This window comes from Calypte anna, chromosome 6 (genome assembly GCF_003957555.1).
Source record: "Calypte anna isolate BGI_N300 chromosome 6, bCalAnn1_v1.p, whole genome shotgun sequence".
In the NCBI taxonomy this organism is placed as follows: domain Eukaryota; kingdom Metazoa; phylum Chordata; class Aves; order Apodiformes; family Trochilidae; genus Calypte; species Calypte anna.
The window spans coordinates 19443647-19455706 of record NC_044252.1 but is presented as its reverse complement, the minus strand read 5'-3'; the positions used below and the strand labels follow the sequence as shown (position 1 = coordinate 19455706).

Here is a 12060-nt window from a genome sequence, read left to right as displayed (position 1 = left end):
CGCCGCGCACCTCCCGCGCCGTCCCTCTGTGTACCGGTCAGTGCCCGGCCGGCCGTGACCGGCAAGGTGAGGAAGGGGAAATAGTGCTGCACTGCTCCGAGCCCCACTGGGCTCTCGGCCTTGTTCTGGGGTAGAGGGAAGGGCGCATCCTCGCCGCCCTCCGCCCACGCTCAGCCAGACGGAGCGCCCACGGGGACCTTCCCAAAGGCCCGCGGAGCACAACGAGCTCCAGCGAGAAAGCCCGCGCACCCTCTTATTAACTTCCTCCCTCGGTCCGGGGCGGAGGGTCACCGCTTTCCCCCGAGGGGAAAGCCCGAAATCCGGGTGACGCCGTGCCGAATCCGGGTAAAGGAGCGGGAACCGATAGGGGCAGCGTCGGCCCCCCCTGCCTGGTGCCGTCGGACCCCCGCTCAGCACTCTCAAACCCCCGCGCGGCGCCGTCGGGGCCCGGGAGGGCTACGGTTCGCAGCCCGCTGTCCAGGCTCCCCAGGGCCTCAGGGATGGTTGATTGGCGCCGCGGGGAGTTTGCTCGGAGAGGCGGGGGGAGTGTTTGCCGGCTGGGGGTGGTTTCCCCCTTCCCTGGCCGGGCTCATTGGCTAGACGGAGCCGTGGCAGGAAGGGGACAGAGACCACGCGGGCTCCGCCCCGCGCCAATAGAAACCTATCGAAGGGTAACCCGAGCCCAGAGAAACCCGCGGCAGCGGTGCCAGCACCCAGCCGACGCGGTCTGGGCCGGCTTTCCGTAGGGGCGGCCGGGGGCGTGGGGGTGCGCGGGCGGTGGCCGCGCCATGCAGTACCAGCCGGCAGCCGCGGCGCCGGCGGCCGCGGCCCTGGGCGTCGGCGTCCCGCTGTACGCTCCCACGCCGCTACTCCAGCCCGCGCACCCCACGCCCTTCTACATCGAGGACATCCTGGGCCGTGGCCCCACCGCCGCCCCGGCCCCCCACTCCCTGCCCGCCCCACCGCCGCCGCCGCTGCCGTCGCCCAACTCCTCTTTCACCAGCCTGGTGTCCCCGTACCGGACCCCCATCTACGAGCCGACCCCCATCCACCCGGCCTTCTCCCACCCCCTCACTGCCACCTACGGCACCGGCGCCTACACCGGGCCCGTCTACTCTTTTCCCCGCGCCGTCGGCGACTACGCTCACGCCCTGATCCGGCAGGACCCCTTGGGTAAGCCATGTCCTCCCCCACCTTCCCCGACTACCGCCGTGCCGCTTCCATTCCGACCCCGTACCGCCGTAGGGAGCTGGGGGGGAATGGGAAGTGACTGGAATCTGCCTCGCTTCCCCGACTGCCCTGCCGCCTCTGCGCGCTCCCTCCGGGCCCCGTCTGATTTACAGTAAATTTAAGACGGGCCGCGCTCCGGCGCTGACAGAGACCACAGTGCGCGGCCGCGGTGACTCAGATTTGTTTTCCTTCAACCCAGTGACTCTGAGAGTGTCCTTAGTAATGTCGCGTGTGGTTTTGGTGGGGAGTTTTAATTGTGCTGGGAGATCGCATGGCAGATCGCAGCCTTTTCCTGCGGATGACTTGAAAAACAGTCGGGAGGCCAGCGCCGCTCGCCGGGGTCCCCGCGTCTCCCTGTCGTGTCGGGTCGGATCGGACCGAGCTGGGTCGGACCGGCGCCCCCGTGTCTCCTTCTCTCCAGCGGACGTGGGCAGCGTCCCCTCTGCGGGGGCTGAGCCCCGCGCCCGGTCTGCAGCACTTGTTCTTAGTGATTGCAAAACTGGACCTGACTCACCACATTTGTGCAGTGAAATAGGCTGACCCTTTCCGTTTATACAGGAAACCTTGAGCTCTCGATAGGAGTAAATCTGGTTTCAGAAGCTGTTAAGTGTTTTCCTGGCCGCCTGAAGCAGGCTCTTCCCCGGGAGTCGTGCACATTGCTGATTACTTTATCGACATCCTCAATACAGACAAATTCAGGAAACACTCGACTTCTGATAGCCGGGATCCGTTTTTCTGATATTGTTCATTTCCTCTGTGTGGGATGTGACTTTATGACAGCTAAAATAACCAGTTGCTTCCTATTTTTTGAGTCTGTTTTGCACCAGAATTACTAAAGCCTGACGCAAGCAAAATCTTGAAAAACAATGCAGCAAATTTCAAAGGGTTCAGGCAGCAAGACAGAATGACAAACACAGTGACTCAGTGGCACTGGCCAGAGCCTCTGGCCCCCGGACGCGGCTGCCGCTCCGGAGCGGGGCTGATTCCCCGACGTGTCGCTGCCTGCACTGCCTTGCATCGCCCCGCACCGCTGCCCCAAGGGGGAAGCTGAGCCTAGGGACTGCCTGCGGCCACCGGCGGGCCAGCCACCAGCCGGGAGTAGGGGGCTTGGGGCGCTTATTGCCAGAGAAGGTGGATGGGCTGCCGGTTCCCTTGTACTGGCGCATCCCTCCCCCCCGGCCCCGCTCTCCGTGGGGAGCTGGGCACTGGTGCAGAGAGGGAGAAGGTTTATGTGGGGCATCTCAGTGAAAGAGCAGAAGGAAGCAAAGGTCTCTTTTCTTTCTTTCTTTTTTTTTTTTTTTTTTTTTTTTTTTTCCTTCTCTTTGCGAGACAGACCAACAGGAAAACACATTGACGGAAATGTTGCCAAAGCCTGTAGAGTGGCTTTAACTGGTCTCTCTGTTCAGCGGGGGTGAAAAATCAGAGAAGGCGAAAGATCAGACTAAGAAGGGGAGGGGGGGGGGAGAAATAAACTCAGGTGAAGGAAATTGGTGGGCCCTGAACCCGGAGAGCCTTCGGGCCCAGGCTTTGGTAGAGGCCGGTGTTCCCCGGGCACCCGTGTCCGCAGCCGGCGGTGACCCCCGGCGCTGTGCCTCTCTTTGAAGGGAAGCCGCTACTCTGGAGCCCCTTCATCCAGCGGCCGTTGCACAAGAGGAAAGGCGGGCAGGTCCGCTTCTCCAACGACCAAACCATTGAGCTGGAGAAGAAGTTCGAGACGCAGAAATACCTCTCTCCGCCGGAGAGAAAGCGTTTGGCCAAGATGCTGCAACTCAGCGAGAGGCAGGTAAGGCTGTGGCCGTACCCGCGCCCCGAGTACCTCAACCCCATTCCTGGGCAGCCCCCGGGGCCGGCGGCTCCGGCCCCGCCCTGGCTCCTGCCGTGCAGCTGCAGCTGCTGCCGTGAACCGCTCCGGGGACCCGACCGGTTCGGGGCTGGGGATGAGGGCTGGCTCTTTGTGTCTCGGGTAATGCTGGTGGCGCTTACCGGCTCCAGGACTACCCAGTACCTTCTCTCGTTGTCGTTGCTCAGGTCAAAACGTGGTTTCAGAATCGCAGAGCCAAATGGAGGCGTCTAAAGCAGGTACGGGGGATGTTTCCGTTTCTATAGAAATAAGCATTTTAATTGTTTTATCTTACGCTGTGCTCGCCTATTCCAGGTTGTATGCAGAAGTCATCTAAAAGGCTGTTTAACCTCTTCACCTTGATTAAAAAGACAAATAGTCATGCTGGAATCTATGAAGGCTTGTTCAGGCAGCACTAATGTTAAAAGCTCCTAATGTAGTTCCTATATCCATTATGCCCAGCTTTCACACACAGCCTATTAAAACTCCACACTAATCGTTTTGTAAACCCATATGTTGTTTAGCCAACTAGTGTGGAGAAGACAGGTAATTGTCAGTAAATTACTTAGGCAGTTGCTTTGAGGAAGAATATTTACTGGCCTTTTAAAAACTCGCTCTATTAATAAACATGAGTTGATTTAGTCTACAAACTCTGGGAGATGTAGGTACAAATGCTTTGTTTTGAGGGCTTCTGTGGAATATTTAGTAGTTTTTACTTTTTGTTTACAGATAGTTAGAGACTGAGCAGTTGAAGCAGCTTCCTTTCACTTAAACATCATGTCCAAGAAAATAATTTTTTTTTCTTTTTTTTTTATGGTTGAGGGGGACCAATACTGCCTGGTTGGACCAGATCAAGGCCCCTTAGCTCAAAGATTTGTGCAAAATGTCTGCATTGTGGCTGAGTCCGGCTTCAGTAAGCATGAGAGCGATGGCTGAGTTTTACTGGTTAATCTGCATTTAGTGAGAAAACTAATCACAATGCCATGCTCTGGGTGTAATTGTTCTGTGGCCTTTCCCTAGGTTTAACTCATATTCCAATTGATTTTGATTTTTTTAGTAACACATCTTTACTCTGGCAAGAGGTGGGCTGGGTCCCCGGTGGTGCCTCCTTGCTGGGCCGCAACCCACGCCACAGTGTCCGGAGAGTTCACTTGGGATCTCGGCCATTTTAAGTCATTTCCTCCTTTTCATTCAGTCGCATCCATTTCTCTGAGCCCTCATGTTTATATCACGGGTACATGTCTCTGCCTGCTTTCTCTTAAGAGTATCATTTCATGCCCCCTTAGGGGACTGTGCTCCCCAGACAGCTGCTGACGCAGGGCTACTCCTGCCTGCAGAAATGGGGTTTTGTTTTGGTTTAGTTTTAATGTTGAGGTTTTTAATTTTCAGTTTTAGCTTAATTGGTAATTTTTTCTCATTTGCTTTTGGATGCCTGATGGATTTGGCCTCCCTCCTTTTCCCATTGAGTGTAATTAAAGAAAGATCAGGGCAGGAGGAAGCTGTGTGTTGGTGTTTGTAGACTCATAATAAACATTTGCTTTGCTTAAGACAAAATTTCAGAGGTTCCTGGGCTCTGGCAGCTCCTGACTTTTTTGAAGTGGCTGTGATAACCATCACCAAAGAGCCTTATTTACTACAGCAGCCCCTGTGACTGCAGTGGAGTGGGATCAGAGCGAGACCCTGCATGAGGTTGAGCCCTCACCTGGCTCCATCTCACCCAGGCAGGTTTATAGGCAGGAGGACCCAGGGAGGTAGTGGGACACCTGCCTTTCCCTGCAGGAAACCCAAGGTGGTTTTCCCACCTAACAAAGCTGGAATTCTCAGGCCTTCTGTCTCTGTGGCCCATATTTCTGCATAAAGCATTCTTCTTTTGTTGCAGGAGAACCCCCAGGCCACCAAAAAAGAAGAAGTAGAAGGTTCTGATAGTCACAGTGACCAAAGGCCAGAGAGCTGCCCAACGCCTGAGCAGAAGGGTAAGGAGGTCTCCCTGGATGGCTTGCAGTACACCCCTTCGCCAGCCTCACAGGAGGACATGGAGTCAGATGTCTCCGATGACTCTGATCAAGAAGTGGACATTGAAGGTGATAAAGGCTATTACAATCCTACCCACTAACAGCTCCATGCAGAGAGTGGACCCTAACTCAGCTTGCACTTTACCAAGGGCTGATTTGGAAGAATATTATGCTACAAGAGAAAACTTTCACCGTTCCACTGAAAGAAAAAAAGTTACACCAAATAGACTCATTCTGTAATAAGCAGAGGAAGAAAGATATGTTTTCTGCAACAGTCCATTTTTTGCAGATCTCTGATTTTGTTAAAGGAACGTGGTTTGTATTTAATTATTTGTAAGATATATTTGTACATCAATCAATGTTCTAACTGGAATACAATACTACACCCTGTCCTTACTCACAGGGGGGTCTGAATCAGCTGCTGGTAGTTATCAAGAGGCAAAACTCCTCTCTAGGTAGTGTAGAAGTGAGTATGGATTGCAGGACTAAGCCCTTTGTATGTGTAAACAAATGTAGTTTAAATAGATTAATTTAAATGCCCTTTGCAAGCAGAGAAACATGTTCTGTGAAATGGGGAGCGATTTGACTATCCCAACAAGTGCCTTATGCTTGCACCCTTTTACCTGCTGTGATGCTCTCTACTGAGATATCCCATTGTTCATCCATTTTTGGACAGATTAACTTTTCTTCTTGCATAAAATGAAATGTGCCTTCTCAGATTTTTGAGGACTTTGTCTTGCAATCTGGATGGTTCTATTTGCAGGAAAACAAAATACATATTTTTCTCCTAGTGCTGTTTTTTACAGATTTTGTATTTGAGAAGAAAATGCAGGGAGTGATAGGGCCCTGCTGCAGGAGAGAAACTGGCATTAGCTGTGAGGGCTAAGTGAGGCACACAGTCTTGGGAAGATAATGCCTATTTTGTATACATATTTTCTTCTGTACATACTAGTTTTCTTAAAGTCTTGTGGTTTTATACCTCACATTGTTCATACTTTGTACATATTTGTTCGATGTTAGGAAAAAAACAAAAAACAACCAAACAAGGAAAACCTGGTATTTAATTTTTGATGGATTTGTCTGTGAAATAAAACTAAACTCTGCACCACCCACCACAATGGCCATCCAGTTACTGGCAGGAGAAATCCCAAACCTGCCCCCAGTTCCTCTAGAAGTGTCTCAGGTGTGTTGTAATCTGGCTTTTCCCTCTGGTACTGGCCGGTGCTGGTCACAGGGAATTCTTCAGCCCTCTGGACGCCCTCGTTCAGTGGGGATCTCTCGTGCGCTCATTGCTTATTTTTTTGCTATCTTTCAGCCTGCAACCCCACGTTTTTGTTTTGCCCGCACTCCATGCCCCCTCGGGAAAGGTCTCTGCGGCAGGAAGAAGAAAACCTGGTGTGCGAGCCCCGGCTGGAAGCGTAGGTGTTTACCCCCAAGCCGCCCCGACCCTGAGAGGGGGCGAGGGGCCGCAGGCTGGAGGAGAAGCGGAGCCTCCAGTGCCTGTTCGGGGCTGGGCATCGACCGCAGCCGGGGCAGCCGCTGACCCGCCTGAGTCAACAGTGGTTATTCATCGGCCTTTCTCCGAAATGATGCCGCCCCGAGGGCGAGGGGAAGGAACACGGAACGTGGGGCTGTGGGGAAATGCCCCGCAGCAGGCATCTCAGGGGTGGGCACCCGCCTGGGTCACCCCGCCGTTTGCAGGGCTCTTCGGGCGCCTCAGCGAACGCCAGGGAACAGGGACCTGCCCCCATGCGGGTTCTACTGAGACTTTTAGCGCCAGGAAAGGATTTTAGGCAGCAAAAAATTATTCCTTTGACTGGCCAGGGAGGACGGCCCTTAGGGCAGCCGGTGCATGCCGACTAAGTGGGTTAATGCTTCGAGAAACAGCAGCCTTTTTTTTTTTTTTTGCTCAATAATAGAGTGGTTTTAGCTTTGGCTTATTCCTCTAAAGCCGCATTCGTGAACCGAGCCCGAAAACATGAAATAAAAGGGGAGGTTCCGTCTCCACCTGTTCGTGCACGCTGGGAAAAGGGAGAAGCCTCCGGCCCGCAAGCCCCGGCCGGAGAGCGCAAGGCGAGGAAACCGCTCTCGGCAGCAGAAAGCGTGTGGCGGGCTCCGCTGAAAGCACCTTTCCATCCTTCGCAACCTCGTTCCGTTTATGTTGACGGTCTCATTACGGGACCCGGCAGGGACGGGAACAGCTCGCTGCTTGTCTCAGCCACGGGAGCTGTGGGGGGTGATGGGAGCAGAGCAGAGACTCTCAAGTAAGGGGCGTCACGGCCCTTTTTTTCGTGCGGTCTATTTTTTCCTTCTCGTGTCTATTTGTCCCTCCCGAGATAAGGGAGGACCTCTCTGAGGGGCATTACCTCTTCAGGACAGATTGCTGTTACGGGTGTGCTTTCACGCGGGTATAGGAACACGCGTGGGACAGAGCTGATGTGACGGGTGGGTGACGGGCGGCGACCCCGGAGTGCGGGGTGAACTCCAGTAAACTCCATTTCCAAGACAGGCGATGCTGGCATTCCGTTGCCGAGCCAAACCTGGAACCAGCCGCGCTTAGATTTGCACGGCTGGCTGTGGTGGCAGGGGTGGGGAACAGCCGGGGCAACGCGGCCCCGGGCAGTCGGGCTCCTTAAATCCAGGCGGTTTCTCAGCGGTGGCAGGGAATATGGCGGCTCCCTGCAGGTAAGGAGCGCAGCTGCATCTCCTGCAGCCGTCGGGCCGGGGATGTGGATTTCCAGGGCGTCGGTACAGGTGATAAGCTCTGTCACCCCGACTCGGCTCAGGGAGTACTGTTGCTCACCCATCCACCCGAGGAGAGGGGCTCAAGGCTTCGCGGGAACTAGGCTAAACATACTGGTGGGAACGGGCTGAGCTGCAGCCCAGAAATACCCCCAGCAGCTGTCCCTATGGCCCATGCCCCACAGGGGAGACCCGCCTGGGGATGTCCACGGCGGAGCGGGACCGGAGCTCTCCCCGAACATTCTCGACAGGAGAAAACCAGCCAAAGCACTTTACACCCTTCGGTAAAAGCTTCGAGCCCCTTCCGTGCCACCCTGCGTTTTCCTGTTTGTTTGCCTGTTGGCTATTTCATGCAGATCTAGCACATATGACCTTTCCAGCACAATTCCCGTCTTGTTTTCGACTTTTTTATCAGCCGATTCAACTTGAAAATGGTTATCATTTAGCAGAAAAACAAACAGAAAAGCACATTTTTGTAAGCAAAACGTTAATGATTTGAAGAATTGCACCAATTTCAGCTTGACAGTGTGTGATTAATCCGCCGGGTCAGGTACTTATATTTTTACTCATTAGGTTCATCGGCCTTTGATACGCATAACTGTTTCTAGCCTAATAGGGTATCGACCCAGCTGCCTATGTACTTTGACTCCTCACACAGCGCGGTTCCCCCGGGCCGCCGTGGCGCGGAGCGCGCCCAGCCGCCGGCACCACAAGATGCCCGGGCTGGTCCGGGCAGGGGTCGGGTGAAGGCCCATTCCCAGGGCAAAGGCCAGAGCCACCCGTGGGAGTGGGCGGGCGCCCTCTCGGTCTCCAGGCGTGAGGCAGGGCAAGTTCAGCTCTGCGGCCGCAACACGCGTGGGGAAGCTTGTCCACGCTTTGGGTGCTTCCGCGGTGCGTGGGGGTGGAGGGAGGAGGAAAGTGGTTGCATGATGTTTGCAATCCTGGACACTTTAATCCTTTACACTGATATGGCCAGAGCCTCTTTTATTGCACAATAATAGGAAATAATAACTTACAGCTCCTAATTGTTTGCTTTCACTAAAACGGGCCTCCCTCTGGTCATATCCGATAAATGGAGAGCTTACCACTCAGTTTAGTGGACAACAACAAATTACATTAGGCCCCAACCAAATATGCTCTTGAATGTCTTCTCAGAGAACAAAAGTATTAAACAGATAAATTAGCAGTTTGGTAGCTTAGTAGTATAGTTTGTATAGTTTTGGTAGTTTAGTATATATATTTATAAATATATATATACAAGTTAGATTTTGAAGATGTTAGTTTAGCAGTTTCTACTGTGCTAAAATTTGAAAGATAGATAATGCTGAAAACCTGAAAAAGCATTGACAGCAGGTCAGAACATGCTGATGGCTCAGATCAACTTCTTATTAATGTTTAATGGTGGTAGGGGCTTAGTGAAGACAGAAAGGTATTGTCCAGGTCTGTAGGTGACAACTGCTAAACCAAAAGCCTTTGCCAAATCTGAAGTTTCTGTCTTATTCTGAATCATGAACTTTGTTAGCTGGAGGCATTAGAGTGTGGGAGATTTGTTTTCTTCCTATTTATCCAAAATAGGAAATAGATGTGTATTGCAAAAATATTTCAGGTGGTGCACACCAAAGCCAAAAAAGCTTGACAAATTCATGAAAAATTTCCTCATAATAATTTAAGTGGCTTCATTTCACAGCTTCATTCTTAGAGAGTTACTGACAAATGACTACTAAAACCAGGGAATCTCAACCAAGCTTAGACTGTGCTATTTTGGTCACTTGAGAGTTATACCAGCAGATTATCTGGCAAACTCTTTCAATTTACTTGATGACTTGTGAATTTTCCCTGGAATGTGAGATATCCACTCATGTCATAAAGACATCATCTCTAATGGGACTAATTGAGATGTAGATGTTTTCCTATAAGACTGGTACACACCCATGTCATTAGGCCTTAATAACATAAAGCTAATAGTATTTTTTTATTATTCTATAAAAAAGGGCCTGACATTAAATGATCAGAGAGGCTGGGCTCATACTTGTTTTTCAACTGTGATAGTGACTTTTTTTTTTTTTTTCCCATGTCATGGAAGAAGCAAAGATGCTTCTATAATCTGAGAAAAAAATCTAACTTGTTCACTCTCAGGTTAGCTTGCTAGAAGCAAAATGGTGTAAGAATATCTATCAATGACTAAGAATTTATGTGCTGATTTTGTAGAAGACAATAATTACTGCAAAGTGTAGTTGAGCATGCATGTGGGCTACACATTTTCAAGTAGCTGTTTAGATTAGATCAAGGTTTTTTCTGCTGAAACATTTCAGCAAAAATTAAGTCAAAGCCAAAACCAGTTGCTTTCTGGTGGTCTTGTAGAAAAAGAGGCAGTGCTCAGAGTGAGTTACAAATACAAATGCTAAAGACAATTTAAAATTTGTGTTTGTTGGTATACAATTTAGGCAAATGAGTTGCATTAAAAGATTGAATGAACATAGAAAATAAATGGTTATCTCATCAGCCTTAGGGAAAGGGCCATTCCCAGGGGACCTAATTAGATCAAGCTTATTTATGGTCTAAAAATCCCATCTGATAAAACACATTGACTTCAATACCTTTAGTATAGTCGTAGAAGGGTAAGTTACAGTCAGCCAGAAGCCCAGACTATTACTTGCTAAAACTGAGCAGAAATGTATCTTAGTAGACTTAGTAGGTTTTGCTTTTGAAAAAAGACAGCCTGACTGAACTAAATCTACTGGGAAAAGAAGGATCTTTTTCTCATGTTGCCACGTTAGTCTGTGCCATTGCTTCAAAGACCTATGTGGAGAAACTTGTTATTAATAATTTCCTATGCTATAATTCTCCTAAACTTTTGCTGTGAGACTTCCCATGCGCATGTTGTTTTGTTTTAAAAAGTATTCTGTCATTGTCTAGACGGGTATAAAAGTTGTAGTTTTAGAATGACTTAGCAAACACATTTTAACACCTTTTAGCATCTGACTTGTCCTATCTATGCAAGGTTTCAAAATGTGTTAGTCAAGCTGTGTTAGCTAATATCTTTAAAACACAACTTTTGTCCTAGTCTAGACATACTGAAAGAGAGTACTTGTACTGGGACACATCCATAGGAGGGTTCAGCTGTTTAAAACCACTCAGGACTGTCCACTACCATGTACTTGTATCTCCATGTCTTACTGGCATTTTCTGCCAGTGCTGCTCTCATAATGAATAGAGGTCATGCTTGGCACTGGTTTGTTCCACCTGCTACATCCTCTCCCCTCACAACCTTTGGGAGTGTCTGGGAGGTCAGGCTGTACTTGTAGGAAGTGAATATCAGCATATTTTAGTATATTTTTATGCTTTAATTAGAAACAAAACACCACTTACATTGGAGAGTCACTAATTTACCTGTTAAGATCTCCACATTGTGCTGCATTTTTTCTCCCTTTTTAAACATTGCCTGATATTTTTGCAGTAACAAAACACGTGCTACCTGAAGATGGAAACAGATGATTTTGCTAAAGAATTATGCTACAGATGCCTGGAGGTGACACAACACCACAACTCCTCTGAATGTGACTGACTGTGGGATACAATTGCTTGATTTCAGAATCTTTTGCAAGACAGCAAAAGTTCCCTGTTCTTCAAAAAATAAATACCTTATACTCATAGTCGTGGTTGGGAAGGGCAGCTGATATTGATTCATTACCAGTGAATCCAAAATGAGATTGCTGTGTTGTAATATGGCCCTTGGAAGAGGTTTTCTGACAACATTATTTTATTTTATTTTGGATTTTTTTTTTAACATATGATACTTGTGCCTCACAACTCTCTCCTGAACTATCAATTGCATGATTCATTAACATGACCAGTCTAATTTCTTCTATATGCAATCAATACATCTAACAGCACTGCCAACTGAAGCACACGTTATTATAAAAAGTAGGGCATTAAGTTATTTGTTGGTTGCACCAGAACAAATGTAGGATAAATAATGCCATTTAACAACAATTAATTAAGGCTTTATTTTTCCTTAGCTGCTTATGGAATCTGCATTACTACATACTTTCCATTATTTGCAAATTACACCAGACTGATTGAATAAATGCTTTAAATGGTTTAGAACACTGGTTTAGAAGCACAGAGGAAGTGGTTTCTTAGACAACTGCTACCCACATATTGATTTGATAAGAGAGAGGTGGAGGGGTGAAGATGATTATGTTGATGTACAGAGCTGTGGATTGTTTAATTGAA

The 12060-nt window shown here is 49.4% G+C and overlaps 1 protein-coding gene across 1 annotated transcript; it reads left to right on the top strand.

Moving 5' to 3' along the window:
* The first annotated feature begins 771 nt into the window (after window positions 1-771).
* On the top strand, window positions 772-6194 carry HHEX (hematopoietically expressed homeobox). The gene is made up of 4 exons (XM_030453455.1): window positions 772-1173; window positions 2835-3013; window positions 3259-3309; window positions 4950-6194. Exons 1-4 carry the CDS (start codon window positions 789-791, stop codon window positions 5181-5183), a joined length of 849 nt encoding a protein of 282 aa, XP_030309315.1. The 5' UTR covers window positions 772-788; the 3' UTR covers window positions 5184-6194.
* The last annotated feature ends 5866 nt before the right edge of the window (window positions 6195-12060 follow it).

What these genes read in the sequence shown, in the direction of transcription:
- HHEX (XM_030453455.1), top strand. Translation starts at nt 789, where the DNA reads ATGCAGTACCAGCCGGCAGCCGCGGCGCCGGCGGCCGCGGCCCTGGGC. An exon ending in TGCAACTCAGCGAGAGGCAG is followed by an intron (nt 3,014 to 3,258) that starts GTAAGGCTGTGG and finishes GTCGTTGCTCAG; the next exon opens with GTCAAAACGTGGTTTCAGAA. An exon ending in AATGGAGGCGTCTAAAGCAG is followed by an intron (nt 3,310 to 4,949) that starts GTACGGGGGATG and finishes CTTTTGTTGCAG; the next exon opens with GAGAACCCCCAGGCCACCAA.